General features: G+C 44.6%; 1 protein-coding gene across 2 annotated transcripts in view; it reads left to right on the forward strand.

Moving 5' to 3' along the window:
* PTDSS1 (phosphatidylserine synthase 1) overlaps positions 1–25,679 on the forward strand; it is a gene marked incomplete at its 5' end in the record, with an annotated part of 67,350 nt that overhangs the window by 21,551 nt on the left and 20,120 nt on the right. For both annotated transcript variants that reach the window (XM_079722440.1, XM_079722441.1), the window contains 6 exons: positions 2,543–2,587; positions 5,822–5,946; positions 16,738–16,896; positions 20,094–20,245; positions 22,488–22,629; positions 24,766–24,878. In XM_079722440.1, coding sequence (XP_079578566.1) covers positions 2,543–2,587; positions 5,822–5,946; positions 16,738–16,896; positions 20,094–20,245; positions 22,488–22,629; positions 24,766–24,878 — 736 coding nt within the window. The remainder of the gene's footprint in view (positions 1–2,542; positions 2,588–5,821; positions 5,947–16,737; positions 16,897–20,093; positions 20,246–22,487; positions 22,630–24,765; positions 24,879–25,679) is intronic.

A 25,679-nucleotide genomic window follows, 5' to 3' on the forward strand; every position in this document is an offset into this window, starting at 1 on the left:
ATGCATATATATGGAATCTAAAAAAAAAAAAGAAAGGTTCTGACGAACCTAGGGGCAGGACAGGAATAAAGACGCAGATGTAGAGAATGGACTTGAGGACATGGGGAAGAGGAAGGGTAAGCTGGCACGAAAGAGAGTAGCCTTGACATATATACACTACCAACTGTAAAATAGGTAGCTAGTGGGAAGCAGCTGCATAGCACAGGGATATCAGCTTAGTGCTTTGTGACCACCTAGAGGGGTGGGATAGGGAGGGCGGGAGGGTGGGAGACGCAAGAGGGAAGAGATATGGGGACATATGTATATGTATAACTGATTCACTTTGTTATAAAGCAGAAACTAACACCATTGCAAAGCAATTATACTCCGATAAAGATGTTAAAAAAATAGTTTGGATGAAGTAATGCTTGCAAACGAAACTGCTACCATAAGACAAGTCATTCCTGGTGACAAGTCAAGCTATTAAAATTACTTAAAAGAAGACAAATTTAGCCATCAGTTTTCCAATAACTTGTGAAGAAATTTAACCAGGTTATGTTACCTGGGAGGGGATTCTGGTTTCTATGCTTTGCTGTGCCTTTTTTGAGAAAACAGCTGATTAAAAAGAATACAGGTGTCCCGTGCTGTCTGAGCCTTTGCTGTCAGAACTCAGAAATCGAACAGACACAGATAAACTTTCAGACAAATCCCTCACTTATCTGAGCTCTCTCAACTTGCCATCCAAAACTCAGACACCATATTATTTTGGATAAAGTAGAGTCCCTCAAACTTAACTCATCTTCTGATCTCTCCTCATCTAAACTCAGAAACTGAATCAATATGGAGGGTGGAGGTACTTGTAACTGATATTACTAAAATGAACTTGATTCATCCAAAGAAAGCAGTTAGAATGTTTCAGTGTGGTCTCTTTAAGAAGAAATGGGCTCTTTAGAATGAGTCCCAGAATAAAATTTACAATGTAATGTTTGCTGCAGAGAGGATTCCTGGTCATAAACAACAGAAGCTGACTCTGCTGATGCAAAAGCCTGTTCTCCGATACTGACTGGCTAGAGGAATCCTAGGAGGGCTAGGAAGCCAGGCCCCAGGCTAAGCTTCTAGGAGCTGAAGGCGCATCACCCAGGCCTGGTCTAATGAGTGAGCCTTGGCTACGGTCTGTCCCACCATCACGTGTACAGAGAACTCTAAAGGGAACTGCCTCTGCCACAGTCGCCAGAGCCACCTTCACCAGTGTGAGGAGTGCCACCTCCCACTAGTGTCCCTGCTGGCCTGGGCCAAAGGGAGAGGAGAGCTCTGCATACTTACCTCCACTGTCACCCGCTCCTGATGTTGTCTGGCGTGGGTGCGACTAAAAGACCCGGACCTGCTTATAAGGAATCTGAGCAGCAAGCTTTGGCATCTCTCCTGGAGATGTGGGATCACAATGCTAGAAATCCTCCAAGTGCAGGAAGGCGTGGGCAGCCCCAAATAGGTCAGGTGCCCTCTAGAACAATGGTCAATATTTGCGAGCTGTAACCCTTCAGTTGGTGGTAAATCAGTTGAACAGATCAAGGCCCAGCTTACTTGCGTTTGTCTTCTATTATTTTTTTTATTTTTATTTTTTTTGCGGTACGCGGGCCTCTCACTGCTGTGGCCTCTCCCGTTGCGGAGCACAGGCTCCGGACGCGCAGGCTCAGCGGCCATGGCTCATGGGCCCAGCCGCTCCGCGGCATGTGGGATCTTCCCGGACCGGGGCACGAACCCGAGTCCCCTGCATCGGCAGACGGACTCTCAACCACTGCGCCACCAGGGAAGCCCCTATTATTTTTTTTAATGAAATAAAATAGAAGACAGTATTGTTGTATCACTTGTAGTAAGAGTAAATTTCATCCTGTGAAACTTTGTTTTCCCTCCTGTGGAATCTGCATCCGTGTATCTGAGCTAGTCAAAGGTATTTTTGTTACCACAGGTCATGATCAAAAGCTCCTGCACCAGTGTGTTCCACTGCTCCAAGGGTTTGCTTTCAGTGTCACTCCCCATTGCACTTGTTTTCCAGGCACTGGTATTTCTCTCTTTTATTGTCAGAGCCCCTCAGTGTCCGCTCTCTTTCTCTCTCTCTCTCTCTCTCTCTCTCTCTTTTTCTCTCTCTCTCTCATACACACACACACAGACACACAGGATGTCCAGTAGCTCCTGGGGGACTGTGAGGTTTCTTGTTAATGTCCAGTAAGTATTACATACAGTTAAAGGCTGGCCTGGTGACCTACTCGCTGTTATAACATTGTGTCCACGGGAAATTATGATCTGAGTTCTGAAGACAAAGCTTTAAAAGAAAAAAAGCCTCTGTTGAGATTGGTGCCTGTTACAATTGTGGGGAATGGTTGTTACAATGTGGTTAAAACATTTCAATCTAGACTTTGACCCCAGAGTATTTATGTAGAAAAAAAAATTTAACAGTGGAGAGCTTTTTTTAACCCTTTATCTCTGTGGAGATCAGCATCACTGTCTTTATTTTAGTCTTGGTTTGAAAGCAGTCTGTTCTGACCTTGTGATGTTATCTCTGCAGGTCCGTTTACTCGACCTCATCCGGCCTTGTGGCGAATGGTTTTTGGTGAGTTACCCATTAGTCGGTTTAAAAATCCATTCTACTTGAAGCAAATCTTTTTCTGTATATTATAGCAGTTTTCCTTACCAGTCTACTGTAAAACTTAATAACTTTTTACTTTTTGGTGTTCCTGATATCAATTTTTTATTAAAATGCTCTGCCACAAAAAAGTGCTGGTGACAGCTGAAATTCTCATACACATGAACTGTTTCAAGCCCCCACCCCTACCCCTCTCACCACCCCGCCCCCATGCTGTTGTCTGTTAATGCACAGGATTTGACATGAGGGAATGTGGCTTGTTCTTCCTGACGTTGCTATTCGCTAGTGCAAGCTCACGTGCATCGTATGAGCACGTTTGTCTCGTCAGCATCCAGGAGGGACTGAAACCCCAGCAAACTCCCCAGTGTTGTGAATGGGAAAGAACTTAGAAAAAGAGAAGTCTTAGCACAGAGCCCTGATTTGAACTAAGGTTTAGTGATAAGCATCTCATATAAATGTTGGATCTCTTATGGTTACTTCATTTCTAGTCCAAAGACTAAAACCACCTGAGTGGATTTAAAGCATATCTTCAGAACTTCAGATATTGGCTTCATCTTACCTAAATAATCATCAAATAAGTTATACAAAGTTCAGAAAATTTAATCTTATGCAAAAGGACCGAAAAATGGACATTTGGCTCAAGTTTGTTTATTTTTCACCCTTCAGAGATTATAGGCAAATCTCTTTGAATTTAGTAATGAATCTTGGTCGTTCGCTCAGCAGGTGTTCACCGAGTCCTTCTGCGTGAGTGCCTGCTCTGGCCCGGAGGCTGCAGGTGGAGGGGCCCCGGGCAGGGAGGGCAGCTATAGCAAACACACTGTGAAACAAATCAATAATCAAAAAATAGCTGATGCCACGAAGCGCTAGGAAGTTTATTAAAACCACAAGAGGCAATAGCGACTAAGTAGCCACTTTCACTTTCAGGTGAGGGGTGGCTTGAAGGAAGTGTGCTTAAGCAGAAACCCGCCTGTAAAGAAGGATCCAGGCAAAGATGCGGGGAGGAAGGCCAGGCTAAGGCAAGACTGCCAAAGTGGTCCCCAGCTAGAAGAGGCTTGGTGTGTCCGCAGTCAGTGTGGCTGGAGGGTAGCAGGCCTGGGAGTAGTGAGACAGGCAGAGTTGGGCACAGATGGGACCCCACAGGGCCTGTGAAGGGCAGGAGGAAGTCCTGGGAGGATTTTTTTTTTTTTTTTTTTTTTTGCAGAGAAGTGCATGATTCATTTACATTTCTTAAAAGATAGTCCTGGGTGCGTTATACTTATAGCTCATGGACTTAATCTTGCTGCTTGAAGTTATGTCCTTTTTAGCTTGTTGGCTACACCTGAGTTTTTCAAATTTCAAATGGCCCATCATAAATAATGAGCAGTTTTATTTCTTCCCTGGGATCATGGAACACTTGGATAACCTGATGAGAACTATAGACCCTTTCCCAGTACACACGTGCTCACACACACACACACACACACACACACACACACAGAGTTCTGTGTATTATATCCGGGGCTTCAGCCACGTTGAAGACCAACTGTGAACTCTAGGTCAAGAGGCTTCTGCTCCACAGACACTTTCTTTCTGTCTTAAAATAATTATTTCAAAAGGGTGTCGTGGGGGGTGTTTGAAGCGAAAATCTGTAAAAGTAGCTGGTACATAATATATAAGAAGGTTATCATATAAGCTTGCCTAAAAACACGTGCGCCCTGGGCCCCGGGATGCATGACTGAGTCAGCCGTGCTACTCTCAGGCCCCCCGAGCTCCCCGAGGACCGGGAGAGGCCCCTTCTGAAGGCCTGTGCTATAGCCGCTATGGAGAATTTCAGCCACAGACATTCTCTCCTCTGGAGCAGCTCCCTGGGAACTGCTGCCAGCCCACTTTGGATGGGGTACTGTGGTCCAAGGTCACTTGTATCACAGCGCCTAGATGCCCTACATATGCATTTTATTCTAGCAGGAAAAGAAGTGGCAAAGCCACTGGTGGCTGGTTCTCAAGTCTTTCTAAAATGTCTTTACAGGCTTTTGCCTTCTTAAAGTGGATTATTAACTGTCTTTTCTAAATGATACTGGTTGATTATTAGGATACCAATTACGATATGATGTGACAGTGCTGTGATGCCCACAGGCACTGAGGTGGGGTGTAAGGTGGGGATGAGTGGCCCTGGGCCCCCTCTCGCCTCCACACCTGTCTCTGTCTCTACCCCAAACTGGCCTGTCTGCCTGGCTTCGCCCGTCTCCGGTCTACTCGCCACCCAGTGACCAGAGTCCACTTCCTGAAATGTTACCTACATCATCTTATTTCCCCATTTGAAACCCGTCGGGTGCTCCTTCTTTTTTTTTTTTTTTCTTTTTTTGTGGTACGCGGGCCTCTCACTGCTGTGGCCTCTCCCGTTGCGGAGCACAGGCTCCGGACGCGCAGGCTCAGCGGCCATGGCTCCCGGGCCCAGCCACTCCTCGGCATGTGGGATCTTCCCGGACTGGGGCACGAACCCATGTCCCCTGCATCGGCAGGTGGATTCTCAACCACTGCGCCACCAGGGAAGCCCAGGTGCTCCTTCTTTGACTTAAGAGCAAGCCTGCAGTCTTCGCCATGGCCCCGAGCCCTGACCGTCGCTTCATAGCCGCCTTGCTCTGTGCCCCTCTCTGCCAGCACCCAGCCACATGCTGGCTCCTAGACCTCATTGCAGGGACCTGCCTGCTCGACTCTGCCTGCCTGAAAGCCACGCCTACTCCTCCACGCTCTGGCCCGTGGTCTGCCACTCCTGGTGCTGATGAGAGCATCGGCGTCTTCTTCTCAGAGAGGGTCTCCTCTCGGTCTGAAGTAGGACCATGTGTCAGACTCTCATCAAAGGAAAGACCAGGGCTTCCCTGGTGGCGCAGTGGTTGAGAGTCTGCCTGCCGATGCAGGGGACACGGGTTCGTGCCCCGGTCTAGGAAGATCCCGCATGCCGCGGAGCGGTTGGGCCCGTGAGCTGTGGCCACTGAGCCTGTGTGTCTGGAGCCTGTGCTCCGCAGCGGGAGAGGCCACAACAGTGAGAGGCCCGCGTACCGCAAAAAAAAAAAAGGAAAGACCAGCAGCTTGTCACTTGGGTCTCCACAGCCCATGTTACAGCACCAGTGGGTGCTTTGGGCCATGAGCAATTTGAGCCCAGTGTGTGTTGTGCGTCTGACACCTGCTCTCTCCCCAACTTGAAGATGTTTCTGTTTCCCTCAGGGCTCAGCGTGCTCTACTTCCTGTTCCTGGTGTTCCTGCTCTTCCTGAACTTTGAGCAGGTTAAATCCCTGATGTACTGGCTAGATCCGAACCTTCGATACGCCACAAGGGAAGCAGATATCATGGTACGTACTTGTCTGCTGTGTCTTAGAGAAACTGGTTGACTCTTGGGTATAGCAGGTAATTGACTTCACATTTTAAATTGGTCCTTCTCCATATTTCCTATGTAGATATCTAAACACCAGGTCTCTGGGCAGGTTGGTGCAGTGCGTGGTTCCATGAATGGTACAGTCCAGGGAAATGAATCCTCTCTTGGCCCAAAGGGGGTGGTAGGAAGATGTGAATATTATCATCCGGCAGCCGTGGGTGGGAATTGCGCCTCTGACACTTGTAAGCTGTAGGACCTTGGGCTACGAACTTATAGCCTATTCCCTCTTTTTTAAAGTGAAATAATACTTATCTTGGAAGTTTATTGTGAGCTAAATGAAGGCCTAACACGATGCCTCGCACACACCAGGTCCTCTGACGGCAGCTGCTCCTGCTGTGTCAGTGTCACCCTTGGCCTCTCTGCTCCCTGACCCCGGCCCTGATGCTGTGATTCTTCCCACTTGCTTGCCATGAAGGTGCCAGTTGTAATGATGGAGGCCATTTCATTCATTATTTTTATTAAATGACAATAAATACTTCTTTTCTTGGCTAAAACTACTCTGTACTTTGACTTTTAGTGAAGAGACTATTTTATACAGTTCCTTTCCTTTTTTACTTTTTAAAGTGCTTAACATTTAGTGTAGATTGAAGAAACACCTAGTGATAATCAGAAAAGGAGAACAGGCATTTGGACCGTAGATGGGTCCTTGTTTAACAAACAAAAAAGCCATACAGAGGGACTTAATAAACAGTCCAAGGAGTGATCATTCCAGCATAGTTGAGGTTGGTCAGACCCTTCTTGGAATGGTGTTTCCAGATTTTATCTTTATCTTTTATAAAGGACAAGCTAAAGACAAAAATAAGAATGCCAAAAATTATTTAAAAGTGTCAAGGAGAAAAGTCCGTCTTGGAGTTTCTTCCTCTAAGAAAGAGAATGGTACAGGGTGATGTACAGCTTCTAATGACAGCTGATAATGACAGTTACAGTGAGGTTGACAGCAGTTGCTGATTGTGGATTGTCTGCTCTGCCAGACAGTGTGCTGAGTGCGTTATATACAGCCTATATGTTAATGCCTCCATTTTACCAAGGAGGAAATAGAAGCTTAATATAAGATCCCTCTGGGTCCAAAACCTACATTTCCCCTTAGGCCTGTGCCTCAAGCATATAGTTATTATAATAACAAGTGTTTGACACTCACAGGCATCTTACAAAATGGAGATTGGGAGAAGGATATCCCAGATTATATTTCCCCCCGCAAGTTTCCTGGGTTTTTAAGCAAAATTGGTCATATTATGAAGTAAACTAACTTCAGGTGGATTTGCTGTTGTGTCTCTCAGTCTTGTTCTCACAGTCAGTGGGGGGATGTTGAATCTAATAATACTTTGACATCTACCTTCCTTAGGAATTTGACATCACAGGGACATCCGATTGTCACAATTACAGCCCCAAAAGAGCTGAAACCGGCATTTAAAACCAGTTTTCAAGGATTGGCTAATTCTTTCTTGCCAAACAAAGCCTGAGGCTGTTTTCAACTTCTGCAGTTCCAGGTGGTGGTAGACCAGCCTCAGTCTTCTCCATCTCCAATCCCTTATCACTTTTTACTTCCTTAAAGGAATCTTTTACAGTTCTAAGGATCTGTACATTGATGGCTGTAGAGCAACGCATTCCCTTGTTAGAACCTGTGGTAAGGAGAAGCGCCTTTATGCAAGACAGAAGCCTTTAGGTGCCTGGCTCCAGGAGCCCTCTGCCTTCCCCGTTCCTTCAGCTGTCACTATTCCTAATCCTGATACCAGGCTCTAGTCCGTGCCTGGTATCGCACATTGAAATTCAGGCTCCCTTTTCCCTTAAAATTAACATTATAACTTGGAGTTGGGGAGGGCAGTCATTGAAATCCTGTTAGAGGCAGTCTTTTGTATAATTGGAAACTTTGCTATGTTCCTAAATATTTATTCTATTCAAAAATATGTGTTCTAAGCTTCAGACAAGCTTTGTGAGCACATCTGAATTGGAGGTTGGGTGGTCTGGAGCAGCAGTCTTCCATTTAGTAAATACTCACTGAGCTTTTCCTACATGTGAGACACCGTGCTGGTGGTAGTGGGGAAGAGGGTAGGCCCAATCGCTCCCTGTCCCCTTGGAGCTTAGACTCTACAAGAAGGCAAATTAAACAAATTATCGTTGGCTCTTTTTCTAAGAGAATTGTCTAAGACAACTCCAATAATTTTTTAAAATTTTATCAATACAGGCCCAATCTTCTTCCATTCCACTCTCCCACTGCCGCCAACACACACATATCTTACATTGTTATCAGACATTATATCCAAATATATGGATTTTTTTAAACATAATCACAATGCCATTTTCAGTCGCTTAAAGGTAACAGTATGCAGCGTTCACATTTCCCCACCTCGTAAAGTTTTTTTTACAGTTGATTTGTTCAAATTAGGATCCAGACAAGGTCCCCATATTGCCTTTGTTGCAGCTCTTAATCTGCAGTCCCTCCATACCATTTTTCATCCTCGAAGTTTGTTTGTCAAAGAAGCCACATTGTTTATTTTATGGAGCTTCTCAAGTCTGGATTTTGTAGCTTGCATTTCCAGGGTGTCATTAATGTATCTCTCTGTCCCCCTGTATTTTCTATAAACTGGAAGTTAGATGTAGAGGCTGGATGGGGTCCAGATTGCAGTCCAGTTTCCATGGCAGGGCTGCTCATAGATGGTGCTGTGTATCACACTAAGAGCCACACGGTGTCTAGGTGTCTCTCTTTTATAACATTAAGCTTGATCATAGGGTCAGGAGGTCAGCATCAATTGTAAGATGCACCATCAATTACAAGTATGACTTTGGGAAGGGGAAAAGGGAAACCTTATATGTGCACCAAACATTGTAATATGTTGAAATATCCACCCAATTCTCAAAATGCTAAATGTGAAAAAGATCTGTCCTAGAATCAAGAAAGCACAATGTGGGGGCGGGGAGGGGTTCCCACGCTTGGAAGGGCCCACTCACGGCGAGGGAATCAGCGCGGACAGGGAGAGACCTTCGGGGGGTTGGGGGATCTGAGGGGAACGCAGCCAGTGGCTCCCCCGCCTGCTTGGCCCCGGGCCTGAAACTCTGCCCTCCAGGGTCCCCTCTGGCCGCAGAGGTCCTGAGCCTAAGCCCTGCCTCCCAGAGCCTCTTCTGGCTTTTTTTTTTTCTGTTGTGGTCCTGTTTTGTTCTTGTTTCATTCTTATTTTTATTTTTTCTAATATATGTTTTATTTTTGTAATTTTATTTTATTTTTTATTCTTTGTTATTGTTCTGCTCCTTTTTGTTTGTTGCCCTTTTCTTGTTGTTTTTTTTTGTGGCACTGTGCGGTGTGCGGGGGGTCTTGGTTCCCAGGCTGGGGGTCGGGCCTGAGCTCCTGTGGGAGGAGCACTGAGTCCAAACTGGACTGGACTAACAGAGAACTTCAGGCCCAGGGAATATTACTCGGTGTGAGCTCTCCTGGAGGTCCTCATCGCGGCACCAAAACCGGGCTCCACCCAACTGCCTGCAAACTCCAGTGCTGGAAGCCTCAGGCCAAACAACCAGCAAAACAGGATGCAGCCCCACCCATCAAAAAAATGCGACAACAAAAATATATGTTACAGAAGAAGGAGCAAGGTAAAAACCTACAAGACCAAATAAATGAAGAGGAAACAGGCAATCTACCGGAAAAAGAATTCAGAGTAATGATAGTAATGATGATCCCAAATCTTGGAAATAGAATGGAGGCAAGGATCAAGAAAATACAAGAAATGTTTAACAAGGAGCTAGAAGAATTAAAGAACAAACAAAAAGTGATGAACAACACAATAACTAAAATGAAAAATACACTAGAAGGAATCAATAGCAGAATAACTGAGGCAGAAAATATAGCAAATCTGGAGCAAATAGTGAGCCTGAAGATAGAATGGTGGAAATAACTGTGGAGGAGCAGAAGAAAGAAAAAAGAATGAAAAGAAATGAGGACAATCTCAGAGACATCTGGAACAATGTTAAACGCACCAACATTTGAATTACAGGGACCTCAGAAGAAGAAAAGAAAGAGAAAGGGTTTGAGAAAATATTTGAAGAGATTATAGTCGAAAACTTCCCTGACATGGGGAAGGAAATAGCCACCCAAGTCCAGGAAGCACAGAGAGTCCCATATAGGATAAATCCAAGGAGAAACATGCTGAGACACATATTAATGAAACTAACAAAAATTAAATTCAAAGAAAAAAAATTAAAAACAGCAAGGGAAATCAACAAATAACATACAAAGAAATCCCCATAAGGCTATCAGCTGATTTTTCAGCAGAAATTCTGCAGGCCAGAGGGAGTGGCAGGATATACTTAAAGTGATGAAAGGGAAAAACCTACAACCAAGGTTAATCTACCCAGCAAGGGTCTCATTCAGATTCAACAGAGAAATCAAAAGCTTTACAGACAAGCAAAAGCTAAGAGAATTCAGCACCACCAAACCAGCTCTACAGCAAATGCTAAAGGAACTTCTGTAAGTGGGAAAAACAAGAGAAGAAAAGGACCTACAAAAACAAACCCAAAACAATTAAGAAAATGGTCATAGGAATGTACATATCAATAATTACCTTAAACGTGAATGGATTAAGTGCTCCAACCAAAAGACACAGGCTTGCTGAATGGATACAAAAACAAGACCCATCTATATGCTGTCTACAAGAGACCCACTTCAGATCTAGGGACACATACAGACTGAAAGTGAGGGGATGGAAAAAGATATTCCATGCAAATGGAAATCAAAAGAAAGCTGGAATACCAATACTCATATCCGATAAAATAGACTTTAAAATAAAGAATGTTACAAGAGACAAGGAAGGACACTACATAATGATCAAGGGATCAATCCAAGAAGAAGATATAACAATTATAAATATATATGCACCCAACATAGGAACACCTCAATACATAAGGCAACTGCTAACAGCTATAAAAGAGGAAATTGACAGTAACACGATAATAGTGGGGGACTTTAACACCTCACTTACACCAATGGACAGATTATCCAGACAGAAAATAAACAAGGAAATACAAGCTTTAAATGACACAATAGACCAGATAGACTTAATTGATATTTACAGAGCATTCCACCTGAAAGCAGCAGAATACACTTTCTTCTCAAGTGCACACGGAACATTCTCCAGGATATATCACATCTTGGATTACAAATCAGGCCTTGGTAAGTTTAAGAAAATTGAAATTGTATCAAGCATCTTTTCCGACCACGGTGCTGTGAGGCTAGATATCAATTACAGCAAAAACAACAGTAAAAAACACAAACACATGGAGACTAAACAGTATGCTACTAAATAACCAAGAGATCACTGAAGAAATCAAAGAGGAAATTTTAAAAAGTACCTAGAAACAAATGACAGTGGAAACACAATGACCCAAAACCTATGGGATGCAGCAAAAGCAGTTCTAAGAGGGAAGTTTATAGCAATTTAGTCTCACCTCAAGAAACAAGAAAAACCTCAAACAATCTAACCTTACACCTGAAGCAACTAGAGAAAAAGAACAATAAAACCCCCCAAAGTTAGTGGAAGGAAAGAAATCATAAATATCAGAGCAGAAATAAATGAAATAGAAAACAGTAGCAAAGATCAATAAAACTAAAAGTTGGTTCTTTGAGAAGATAAACAAAATTGATAAAACTTTAACCAGACTCATCAAGAAAAGAAGGGAGAGGACTCAAGTCAGTAAAATTAGAAATGAAAAAGAAGAAGTTACAACTGACACCACAGAAATACAAAAGATCATAAGAGACTACTACTAGCAACTATATGCCAATAAAATGGACAACCTGGAAAAATGGACAAATTCTTAGAAAGGTACAACCTTCCAAGACTGAACCAGGAAGAAATAGAAAATATAAACAGACCAATCCCAAGTAATGAAATTGAAACTATATTTAAAAATCTTCCAACAAACAAAAGTCCAGGGCCAGATGGCTTCACAGGCAAATCCTATCAAACATTTAGAGAAAAGCTAACACCCATCCTTCTCAAACTCTTGCAAAAAGTTGCAGAGGGAGAAACACTCCCAAACTCATTCTACAAGACCACCATCACCCTGATACCAAAACCAGACAAAGATATCACAAAAAAAGAAAACTACAGGCCAATATCACTGGTGAATATAGATGCAAAAATCCTGAACAAAATACTAGCAGACAGAATCCAACAACACATTAAAAGGGTCATACACCATGATCAAGTGGGATCTATCCCAGGGATGCAAGTGATACAGCCACTGGAGAACAGTATGGAGTCTCCTTAAGAAACTAAAAATAGAACTACCATATGACCCAGCAATCCCATTACTGGGCATATACCCTGAGAAAACCACAATTCAAAAGGACACATGTACCCCAATGTTCATTGCAGTACTATCTACAATAGCCAGGACATGGAAGCAACCTAAATGTCCAACGGCAGGGGAATGGATAATGAAGGTGTGGTACCTATATATGGAATATTACTCAGCCATAGAAAGGAATGAAATTGGGTCATTTTTAGAGATGTGATTTTTAGAGTCTGTCATACAGAGTGAAGAAAGTCAGAAAGAAAAAAACAAATATCATATATTAATGCATATATGTGGAACCTAGAAAAATGGTACAGATGACCCTATTTGCAGGGAAGGAATAGAGATGCAGATGTAGAAAATAGATGTGTGGACACAGGGGGCCTGAGGCAGTAGGTGGTGGGACGAATTGGGAGAATGGTAGTGTGTAGGATTGACACATACACACTACCATTTGTAAAATTGATAGCTAGTGGGAACCTCCTGTGTAGCACAGGGAGCTCAGCTCGGTGCTCTGTGACTACCTGGATGGGTGGGATTGGGTTGGGAGAGTGAGGTCAGGAGGAGGAGAGGGCTTCCCTGGTGGCACAGTGGTTGGGAGCCTGCCTGCCGATGCAGGGGACACGGGTTCATGCCCCAGTCTGGGAAGATCCTACATGCCACGGAGCGGCTGGGCCCGTGAGCCATGGCCGCTGAGCCTGCACGTCCGGAGCCTGTGCTCCGCAACGGGAGAGGCCACAACAGTGAGAGGCCCGCGTATCGCAAAAAAAAGAAAAAAAAAAAAAGGAGGGGATATATGTATACATATATATATACATATAGCTGATATATGTATACATAGAGCTGATTCACTTCACTGTACAGCAGAAACTAACACAACATTGTAAAGCAACTATTCTCCAATAAAAAAATTAAAATAAAACAGCTAAAAAAAAAAGAATGAAAGCATAATGATTTCAGTATACAGTGCAGTACGATAAAGAAAAAGATATGGGTGCTATTAGAACTTATAAAAGAACCCCAATCTAGTCTGGGAGGTCAGGGAATGCCTCTGTAAGAACTGATGTCTAACTTGACAACTAAAACGTGAGTGGGAATTAGCCAAGCAAAGTGGGAGTATGGGGCTGAGGCCATTCAGGAAGAAGGAACAGCCTGCACGGAGGCCCCAACTTGGCAGCTGGGATCAGTCAAGAGTGAAGGAGAGTAGGAATTAGAGGCAGAGGAGGGCAGGTCCTGAGGCTGGGGAGACGTTGGTGAGGAGTTAGGGTTACACTGTGAATGTAATAAAAGACCCTGAAGGTTTATAAGCAGAGGAGGTACACGATCTCCATTGGTGCTTTAGCGGGTCAGTAAACATTACGCCCATCTCCATTCCAGTGTTGAAACTGGGGAAGAAAGGTGCACAGGATCAGCTGATTTCTTCCTGGTTGAAGCGCAGTGAAGCAGATGGCTTTAGACCTGGGCCACGAGGTCGTGCTCATCCCCCGCCCGAATTAGGCTTCTGCTCCCCTGTCCCATTGGACAACCACGGGCTTCTTCCCACAAGACAGAGCCTGGCTCACAAAAATTCCTCCAAGGTTGGGCTTCCCTGGTGGCGCAGTGGTTGAGAGTCCGCCTGCCGATGCAGCAGATGCGGGTTCGTGCCCCGGTCCGGGAAGATCCCACATGCCGCGGAGCGGCTGGGCCCGTGAGCCATGGCCACTGAGCCTGCGCGTCCGGAGCCTGTGCTCCGCAACGGGAGAGGCCACAACAGTGAGAGGCCCGCATACCGCAAAAAAAAAAATTCCTCCAAGGTTGAAAGAGCAGATGGGAACCTGTGCTGTCTGTGGGCAAATAATTTCCAAAGAGAGGACCCTAAAGAGGGTGGAGTACATGTGTTCTTTCTGCTTCCAGGGTCACCACCTTCCCTAGGGAGGAAGGAGCGAGAGAGCAGGGCAGGAGGCCCAGAGATCCTTCCACACTGGGAAGGCTGTCTTCCCAGACACCCGCCCCCGCAAACAGACACACACCCAAAATGGTCTGATTTGTGATCTGCAAGATCATTTTGTATGTAGAGAATCGATTACAGAGAGATCAGTTAAAATCTGCAGTCTTGAGCTAGAGCTGGGTAATCAGGTGCTTATCAGAGCATCATGTATGCATTTCATAGTTTTAGAAAGCTACTGAAGGCATCTAAGCAAGAAATAACAGTGGTGGTGAGATAGACGGAGGAAAAAACACTTGGGGAGGTAAAATGAATAGGACTTGGTGTTTGGTTAAGTGTTGGGCAAGCAAGGGAGAGGGTGGAGCCACCCAGATCAGCGATCCACCAGTTGGGAGGTGGGCAGAATCTGTCCTTACCTGCTGCTTACTTCCACCTCCCCAGACTTGGCTTCTCCACCTCTGTGTCCTCATTTCACACATTGTCCTACCACTTCCAGGGGTTCGTGCCTGCATATGCTGCTCCCTGTCTGCATTAGACCACGGTGTCCTGCATCCCTCCTAGCATCAGGATCTCGGGATCTTCCAGATGTGATTATTGGCAGATTTGTTCATAATAATGATATGCCAGTAGACACATTTGGTTCTTTATGATTTTCAAAGTGCCTTTACATTTGTTGAACACATAAATATTCTCCCAGAGAACAGTAGAAAGGCCTCCAAAGTGGTCTTCAACCCATGATTCCCTTAAGAACAGATTTCTGAAAACAGAACTTAGCCCTTTCTTATCTAACCCTAAGCAGCCCACTCTGGAGTAAATAAGAGGATAGGGTGGGTGAGGAATTTGGGTTGACTGAGCCTTAAGCTCTCCTTAACCTTTAAGCTGTCCTTAACCTAACCTGTTACTGCTTTAGCCCAAGGGTGTTTCTCTCTGTCCGTCTGCGATTCGTGGGACAGGCACGTGCTCCAGAGCCTGGAAGGAGAACCTTCATCTCATGGCAGTGCAGTTTGGTCTTTTTAAGGCTTATCTTGACTCACCCCTATTGATTTTTTCCTCTTTTCTCTAGATTTCCCACTTACGCATCATAATACCACATGAGAGTGTTTCTCAAAAAAATACAATTTTTAAAAATGTCCTTTCAGCTTTGCAAATTAGAATGGATTAGGTCTGAGAAAGGCTTCAGAAGTCTGAGGCGGTGGGTTTCAGAAGAGACATAGGAGCACCGTGGTGCTCTCTTGGCTCCCTCAGAAAGTATTGCTTCTAAAATTTGAAAATATTATACTTTATAGGAACTCTGTCAGCTGGCTGAAATCTTACTCCTTCCTATCAGATTAATTTGGGGAAAAAAGAATGTGAAATGTAGAGCTCCCTGAGAAATGTTGTCATATGATAATTACTTCATAATAAACACAGAAATATAAGGAAGTTGATTTAAAATGACTTTAAAATATATTAAAAATGAAAAGATTAGAAGTGGAACCTAAATTCTTAAAAGCTTTATAATGTTTTAATATTTAAATTACGTAATATTTGATACATTTTTGGGTGGAAGAGTAATTCTGTTTTCTTCTAATTTCTGAAGTTGGACGTTTCAGCTTTTCTTCTTTCCTAATAAAAATATTTAAGGCTTTATATTTTCCTCTAACCGCTGCTTAACTGCATCTCATCATTTTGATGTGTAATGTTTTCATTATCATTTAATACTGAATATATTTAAGTTCCTATTATAATTTCTCTTTTACTCCATGATATTTAGAGATATGTTTTAAAATTTCTGAACCTATTGGGTTTCTATTTATTCTTTATTTGTTGGGATTCTATTTATGTTTTTGTTAATGGCTTTAACACAGTTGCCCTATGGGCAAGTGACATGGGCTATATGATACCACTTCTTTTTTAATATAAATTTATTTATTTATTTATTTATTTATTTAAATTTGTGGCTGCGTTGGGTCTTCGTTGCTGCACACGGGCTTTCTCTAGTTGCAGCAAGCGGGGGCTACTCTTCGTCGCAGTGGCTTCTCTTGTTGCGGAGCATGGGCTCTAGGCACACGGACTCAGTAGTTGTGGCATGCAGGCTCAGTAGTTGTGGCTCGCAGACTCAGTAGTTGTGGTGCATAGGCTTAGTTGCTCCACGGCATGTAGGATCTTCTGAGACCAGGGCTCGAACCCGTGTCCCCTGCATTAGCAGGTGGATTCTTAACCACTGAGCCACCAAGGAAGTCCTGATACCACTTCTTTAAGATGGGTTAAGCCTTTGTAAAATGGTTTTGCTTCTCACTTTAACCAAGCTTTTGCAATTCAGAGGAAAGCAATTCTGGTGTATAAACTCTAACACTTGTCCATTTTTCCTCAAGCATCTTCAGTTACCAAAACTTTTTATTGGGTAGGACATATATTAATTATCAAGATCATATCAGTTCTTTTCATTTTATTGTCCAAATCCTGGAAGCAAGTTGATTTCTAGAGTATTACTAATTATTTCCTTTTTATTTTAAACAGGAGTATGCTGTGAACTGCCATGTTATCACCTGGGAGAGGATTATCAGCCATTTTGATATATTTGCCTTTGGACATTTCTGGGGCTGGGCTATGAAGGCCTTGCTGATCCGTAGTTATGGTCTCTGCTGGACAATCAGTATTACCTGGGAGCTGACTGAGGTAAGAAGGGAGTGTGGGCTGCTATCTAGATGCTATAGTGTGGACAGTTTATATGCAGGAAGAAGATAGTCCATCAGTTAAGAGTCAAGTAATCCATTCTGCAGCTCCTGTGGTACAAAACTGTTTAACTCCCCAAGGGATATTGTATACCTGTGTCAAACACACAGAGAGACTCCTTGTCAGCTTAAGGTCTGCTCTGTCGCACAAGTCTTAAAGAGAAACAAATGGAATCCGGCTAAAGAATGAAGTTAAAATCCTAAGCAAGATAATTCAGTGGCATTGAGGACACCTGCTAAGAAGTTAATAGGTAGTTTACCCACTAACTAGTTTCCAGTTAAATAGAATTGTGGTGTTTGGGAATTAGGAGGCCATCCGGGACATTGTGTCACTTAAAAATGGATTCCCAGTGTAGCTCAAATATCACAGTCATCAAAAGTTTGTCTCATTCAATGAATGAAAGAGATATATTCTTGAAAAACTATTACCGAAATGATATTTTGGGAACTAATTCATTTATTGTTCAGTTATTATGTTATTCTTAATCATTCCCAGGGGACAAAATTTGGCCATGTGCAGTTATTTCTTGATGCCAGTCATTGTCCTGACCCTAACTTTTAGCAAAGCATGCCAGTTAGATATTCGCTTCTATTAGTGTTCCTCTCATGACTCTAAGGCTAGAAGCCCGAGTTCAGGGTGTGGGCAGGGTTGGTTCCTTCAGAACCTGTCCCAAGCCTCTCTTAGGCCTCTGCTCATGGTTTGCTGGTCATCTTTGGTGTTCCTTGGCTTGTAGATCACCACAATGTCCACCTCCATCTTCACGTGGCCTTCTCCCTGCATGCGTTCACATGGCATTCTTTTCGTAAGGACACCAGTCATGTTGGATTAGGGGCCAACCTCCTCCAGTACGACCCCTTCTCAACTATTACATCTGCAGTGACTGCATTTCCAAATAAGCTCACATTATAAGGTCCCGGAGCTTAGGACTTCCAACGTATGGATTTTTGAGGGGGAACGATTCAACCCGTAACAGCGCCCAGCACTGTTCATACATCATCCTGAATCTTCACCATAACCCAGAAGGGCAGTGTGTATTCCCAGTGTCCTGATGGGAACCAGAGCTCAGAGCCAGGAGTGGATCCAGAGGTGCTTGACGGGGAGCGTGGCCCGTGCTCCTGCCCTCGTACCACGGGCTCCCTCTAACTTGCAGGCATCTTCAGGACCTCACCGCCGTGAGACCTGTGCAGGGCACTTGGCCTTCCTCAGCCTCCCTTGCTTCCTCCTCTGCCCGCCCCCCACTGGGCCTCTTGCGCCTCCCTTTTCCTGGTGGCTCTTTTCTCAACACCTCTCCAGTTCATCCCTCTGCTGCGCTCTCCTCTCTCATCTGAATTTCCCATCTCCTCCCTGCACGCTATCTTTGGCCAAAGTGAACCTTTCACCCCTCAGCCCGATCACCTCCTTCTACTAAAATCTCTTCCCTGTTGGTCCATTGCTCTTAAGACAAAATCCAGGTGCCTTCTGAACCAGCCTCTGATGCCTGGTGTTCGCTGGCCCAGCCCACCTCCCCAGCCTCCTTGAACCCTCTCACCTGCCCTCTGCTCCAGCCAGCTTTGCATTCTTCACTTCAAAGATGCTGTGTCCTTTCCTCCCACAGAGCCTTCCTCTGAGTTCCTCCCTCTCTGCCCTGATCCCTGCACTGTTTGGGGTCATGTCTGTACACCTAGAAATAGAGCACCTGGCTCTTCTCCTCTGAAACACTCAGCATAGGTTAAATACTTGAGAGATGTTTTCTTTTCTGCTAAACGTTATGCCTCAAGAGGGCAGGGCCCATGTCTGCCCAGTCCCAGACCCCAGCGCTCCGCCTCATACATACAGGCAGATGCTCCCGAATCCCTAGGGCGTGAACAAATGTGGCTCCTTCCAGGTCCCTGACTCCGCTCTCTCTGAGCTGTCTCACCCCCGAATCTGGTACTTTCCAGAAAGGCTCCTCGGGCAGACGTATGTCCTCCACATCCCCTACCCAGTATTATTTCAGCAAGTCTGTTGTTGGCTTCTGCAGAAGTTTCTCTCTGCCCCGTGTGAGTTAATGCTCCATGTCATGGCCCGGACCTGAGAATGCAGTCCTGGGTGGTACGTGGCCCGCTGGGGGTCAGCACACAGCCCCTCGCTGTCACGTGCGGGAGCTGTTCAGTATCTCCTCGGAAGCAGGCACGTCAGGAAGGCAAACTCCTCGTACAATATTTGTATTCTTTTACAATTTATGAAATGCTTTCATGAATAGTTTTAACTTGTAGCATTTATTATATTACTTCAGAGGTTTATAATCATGGAGTTGCCTCTTTCCAGAGAACTGTCAGGCGTTGTCTTTGTAATTTCAGACCTTCTTAAAGCGGGCCTTCACACAGCACGCCATGCTGCTTGATACAGCCGATGGGTCCTTTGTTTTGGACAAAACTATTTCCGTAAAAGGCTTCTGTTCCACCCTTGATCTCACTGCGCCGTTTTTCTGGAATGTCCTCACCTTCATCTCCATCTCTTGAAATCAGTCATTCCTGTCCTTAATGATCCCACTCCACCCTGTCTTCCTTCCAGAAGTCTACCTCCATTGCCATCTATCTGAATGAATCTCTTAGTGTCCCTGCTGTTTCAATTTATGTCACCATTGTAACACTTGCCACAGCATGCCTGATTTTGTGTTCTGAATAAGCGTCTGGCCTCTGCCCTTAAGATCAAGAACGTTGATCCATTTTATCTCACCACCTTGTACATCATAGGCACTTAATAAAAGATTATCGCTGCAAATCAGTTAGTGTGAGATTTCCTATTAAGCTAATTTACCACTTACTCACTGTTTTGCCCAAATATCTATAGACCGTTTCTGGGTCCGTGTCATGTTGTCATTAGCCAAGGTAATTTACTGGTAGTATTTTTCAAGATGGGTTATCATTTCTTTAAAGCCCCGTGTCCAAAAAAAGAGGAGCTGTTTGGATTAGCAGTATTTGCAAACCATCCACAAAATAAACAAGAACCTGATTACAGACCTTGGTTTTATTTTATTTTTTTAATACATCAGGAAAACCTAAAATGTCAACAAGTTTTGCTAAGAGAATGTACTATTAAAAGGGAAGTTATGTTTCTGCGTGATACCCCAGGTTTGTTTTTTTCACGTTTGTTTTTTCATCATCGCTTGTGTTTCTCAGCTTTTCTTCATGCATCTTCTGCCCAATTTTGCCGAGTGCTGGTGGGACCAAGTCATTCTGGACATCCTGCTGTGCAACGGTGGTGGCATCTGGCTGGGCATGGTCGTCTGCCGGTTTTTAGAGATGAGGACTTACCACTGGGCAAGCTTCAAGTGAGTCATCTTCCTCCGGGCCCTGAGTCACGGTTTCTCACAATGTAGATTTAACTGCCTCAGTAGCACACAACATGAGTACATTCTCTGATGATAAGGAATAAATTATGCATTAGTAACTGGAACTCAAAAATGATTATAAACCCAGTTTCAGGCATTGATCCAGAAAATGCTAAATCATTTACGAGTTTCTCAAATCCATCCCCTCCTTTTTATCCATATGCCTCAGCCTGAATTCAGACTCCCATGGCTGGATTGATTAGTCCCTTGTCCCCAGGTTAACCCCTCTAAGCCTTCTGCCACCATTGCTTGAATGATCTTCTTAGGAACGTCACATCCATCATGTCATTTCCCTGTGGTGGCTTCTCGTGGGCCTTAGGACAAAGTCCATAGGCTTGGCAATTATAAGTCACTTATTTATTCTATCTCAAATTTATTTTGTTATGTGGTGTAAAGGAGAGATTTCACAATGTTATTGTGTTTGATTAACCAGTTTTCCCCATCCCTTTCATGAATAATCCTTTCTTTGGCCACTGACTTGAAAGGACACTTTTTAATGTATTTCATACAGTATACACTGTAACAAAATCTGTAGCAGTGCTGGGTTTTGCTCCAAGCAAGCTTCATATGCAGTATCTCATTTGAGCCTTACATCAATCCTAGGGATAGACACTGCCATTCTCTTCACTTTAGGGTTGAAGGTACTGAGGCTTCAGTGTAGTTATTTGCCTGAGGATACCCAGCAAGCAGTAGAGTCTGAATTTACATCAGGCTGTCTGGGTCCTTAAACACTCCATAATGCTTCCCTATTTTCATACATGTATGCTTCAAATTCAACTTGAGAATCAGCCTGTGAAGTTCCCAAGACATAAGCGCAACTCATGAACAAAAAAGTCCTGTTGGTCTTAAGTTACATTAAACACATGAATGTATACAGATCAGGTTGGATTAACCTTTTCACTACATTAAGTATTCCAGTTCTCCATCACGCTGTATCTCTGTTTATTCCCATCTTCCTCTACCTCTTTCCGTGAAGTTTCACCATTTTTTAGATACAGGTTCTTCGTCATTCTTGTTTATTTTTGGATAGTCCCTGTTTCTTTGTTGCCCTTGTGCCTCACATCTTCTTGCCGGGAGATTTTCGTCACTGCGTGCTTGTTGGTGGGTGGGTGAGTGAGAGAAGGAACAAACCTGGTTTCCTTCTACTGCCCCTTCCCATCCCCCTCCTCCCTCCCCAAGAATAAAAGGCCTGGCCTGTTTATCCTTATGCCGTCAGCACTTTAAAACGGTGTCTACAACCTAAAGGTCCTCGATATACATCTCTGTTGAGTTTAAAAAATCTTTACCATTTATTTATTTATTTATTCTTATTTATTTATTTTTTTGCGGTACGCGGGCCTCTCACTGCTGTGGCCTCTCCCATTGCGGAGCACAGGCTCCAGACACGCAGGCTCAGCGGCCATGGCTCACGGGCCCAGCCACTCCACGGCATGTGGGGTCCTCCCGGACCGGGGCACGAACCCGTGCCCCCTGCATCGGCAGGCGGACTCTCAACCACTGTGCCACCAGGGAAGCCCTTTACCATTTATTAAATACTATGACCTTGGATTTCGGCTCTCCTGGTCTAGCACAAGAGGACCAGAATCTACCCCCAACTCTGAGGTTTACAAAGTGAGCCGGAGTCAGCCATTCCCTTTCTCGGAGCCTCAATGTTCTCATTTGTGAAACGTGGGACAATTTGTTTCTATCACAGGAATATGAAATTGAGTGATTTCTAGGATTGAAACTAAGAAAGGTTAAAAACCACTGTCACTTCAAACTGTTCACTTAATTGAGGAAGCTATAGAGTGAGGAAATGCTGTGGGTCACCTCACACATGGAGCATGTTCTCTGTTTTATCAGGGCGCCCCGGAGGCGGGGGCATGGGTGGGAGTGGTGTCCTTCCTGGCCTAGTTCCAGGTGGCTGTCTTTAATGTACCTCAGCTTCTTATGTCACCAGTTCACAAACTGGGGCCTGTGCTGGCGTGGCCAGTCCACTGATGCTCCCCACCTGGTGTGCTGCTCTCAGAGCATCACCTGTGAATAGAGGCCGCTGTTGGAGAGACGTTCAAATAGAAAGGAATCTTTCTGTTCTGAGCATCGGTTGTAAAATAGTCAATGTGTTTTTTACAGTTTTTTGGTTTTTTGTTTCTTCCCCCTCCTATCTCTCTGGATTTCCACCGGAGCTGTTTTCTTCTCACAGGGACATCCACACCACCACCGGGAAAATCAAAAGAGCCGTGCTCCAGTTCACTCCTGCTAGCTGGACCTATGTTCGGTGGTTTGACCCCAAATCTTCATTTCAGAGAGTGGCTGGAATATACCTTTTCATGATCATCTGGCAGGTATTTCTTCAAATGCTCAAAAGTAGGGGAAAACAAAAACAAAATAAAAACCATCCAGGAATTTAAGGTTCATGCTAGTTGACATTACTCATCAGCTCGATGCGTTAGAAGATATAATATTCTGCAGCTGACATATAGAATTAAACAAAGTGATGCTGTTACGCCTAAGGTCTTGCTTCATCGTGAAGACGTTTTAAAATATGGATCTTTGAATTACAAATTGGAAACAGATTAAAATTCCCTGTAAAAACCTTGTGCTCAGCATCTATCACCCAGTGAGTTAGGCATTGGATTACCTTCTCGAATGATCGTTTTCAGGACCACAGCAACAAACGTAAGCCTTTTTCTTACAGTCCAAATTCAGTATTTGAGTTTTAAAATTGTGCCTCAGCTGTTACCACTTTGGGTAATTTGTAGAACTCTAAATACAGAAGCCCTCTGCTACCTGTGGGGACTGGAGCCCTTTGGGGACCTGGGTCCTCCAGAGTGGTGTCGGCGGTGGAGAGCGGCTCTCGCTCCAAGCAGACTGAAGCGATTCAGACAGCCAGGGGCCTTGGAAAGGGATTACCCAACAACTCTGTTTTCCAGAGGCAGCCTTTTTTAATTGTCCCTCCTGTCCCCAGGTTAATTGTTTCACAACTTTGGGAGACTAGCTGAGGGAAACCAGCTTTCACCTGAAGGGTCTTTCAGAATCATCAGACATATTTTGAACACATATGCACAAAATACTCCCAACATAAGGAGAAAATGGGCATGTGTCACTTTAAAGATAGACAGTCCTTGTCCACAGAGGGAGAATATGTCAATAAATGGTGTTTGTGGCTACAGAAGCGTTTGTGAATAGTTATATAGTCACCATGGTTTGGGGAAGTCAGTGTGTATGTAAATGGAGTATGATTAAGTTTTACCTTATGGGGCAATGCCAGGGAAGGTAGAGGTTTTCTTTTATTACGAGGACCTAGGAGGAATTTGGATTTGCCCAGGAGAGAGAGCGGAATGTGCTCCTAGAACGGCAGAATTCCACTGGGCCCACTTTCCCCTTGACGGTGAGCACTGTGCAGTGATCAGCTTTCCTTATGTGGTGATGAGTGAACCATTTTTATTTTATATCCTTAAACTCAGCACTGTGGGGAAAGATGCACATTTTATGTCACTGAAATGAACCTGCTGGTCCACGTGATGTGCTCTTAAAGCAGTGACCTTTCCTAATCTCTGCCCCTTGCTTAATCTGGAGGGGAAATGCAGTGGCCTCTGGGCATTGAGCACAGATTTCCCGGTGGACATCTCTTTTGTGCTGCCAGGACTGGTCATGGGGTGAGCGGTACTGGGCGCTACCCTCAGGGAGCAGTCCCACTGCCAGGTGAAGCCTGGACCAACCCCACACCCACTTTTTTTTTTTTTTTTTTGTACGCGTGCCTCTCACTGTTGTGGCCTCTCCCGTAGCAGAGCACAGGCTCCGACTCACAGGCTCAGCGGCCATGGCTCACGGGCCTAGCAGCTCCGCAACATGTGGGATCCTCCCGGACCAGGGCCCGAACGCGTGTCCCCTGCATCAGCAGGCGGACTCTCAACCACTGCGCCACCAGGGAAGCCCCACCCACTTTTAAGAGCTGCCTTCAGTTGAGGATCTGCTCGGTCCCTGGCACGAGCTGACCGAGTCCACAGTCATCTCTCAGTCACGCACACGCGCCTGAAGCTTCTTTTGGTTATTGAAGAGCCTACTTTCCTGCTGTCAGACTGTTCAACCCGGTCTAATTTCTGTCAGGCTGCGGAGGTGTTCCATGGCACAGATTTGTTTTCATCATTTCGCTCTTAAAGCATCTCTCTCCCGACTGTCCCAGCAGCTCACACACGTGAGCCAGGTGACAGTCACGTGAATCTGGAAACACAACAGATGGCTGATGCCCCCTGTGCCCCTCTCAACACCCAGCACCTCCCCTGGACCCCTGCTTGGTTGGTGCCTGTGTTGTACTGGTTGTTACCGGGCTTAAGCAGCAACCCTTAGAGACCCGGTATATCTTCTGGAAATGCTTTGAACATACCAGTTATTTTTAGCTGTAGAATGTCCATTGAAGGAATAGATGTTCATGACTTAGCACGAAGCACCAGGTTGACTCACGCCTCCTTCTTTTGCAGCTGACTGAGTTGAATACCTTCTTCCTGAAACATATCTTTGTGTTCCAAGCCAGTCATCCATTAAGTTGGTGTAGAATTCTCTTTATTGGTGGCATCACGGCTCCCACAGTGAGGTAATTCTATGTTATCCTGACCGTCAATTGAGCATGTTTACCTGCTTTGTATTCTCCTATGTAACATAAAGGAAGTCACATAAACTAGCAGATTTTCCATGAAAATGCCATTCTGAAGAATTATACATCCAGGGGGAAAAAAAAAGGCTTATACATCTGGAGTATGAAGAAAACGTTTTGCTTCTCAGACCTCAGTAACGTGAAGACCAGCACCACACCATTATTTTCAAACCCCTTTACGATCTTCACTGCTGTTCTTTTCTCCCCCATAGCATCCTACTTAAAATGAGTAAGAGAAATGCTAAGGTTTTCTTCCTGAGATTATTGAAAAATAACAAACGTTTTTATGGTGGATTGAAGTAATAAATTATGTTATTTTTAGAATGAGACTTTATTAGTTCTTTTAGAGCCAATTAAGTTAATTTCCTTTTAAAAATGTCCTTCCTGTGGTCCTCCAGGACAACAGGGACAAGGATGGGTGTCCATGCCATCCTTCCCCTGGATTCATGACTTATGTAGGGCCCTAGAGATGAGGCAGTGTTCAGAGACTGTCCCCGACGTGGACGGATCCCACTGGACTTCAAAGCAAAACACTTTCATTTGTTTCATTGTTCCTATTTGGAAATGGCATTGGGTTTTGTTTTTTTTTTTTCGGTACACGGGCCTCTCACTGTTGTGGCCTCTCCCGTTGCGGAGCAGAGGCTCCAGACGCGCAGGCTCAGCGGCCATGGCTCACGGGCCCAGCCGCTCCGCGGCATGTGGGATCTTCCCAGACCGGGGCACGAACCTGTGTCCCCTGCT

Source organism: Hyperoodon ampullatus (assembly GCF_949752795.1).
Source record: "Hyperoodon ampullatus genome assembly, chromosome: 17".
NCBI classification, from domain to species: Eukaryota; Metazoa; Chordata; class Mammalia; order Artiodactyla; family Ziphiidae; genus Hyperoodon; species Hyperoodon ampullatus.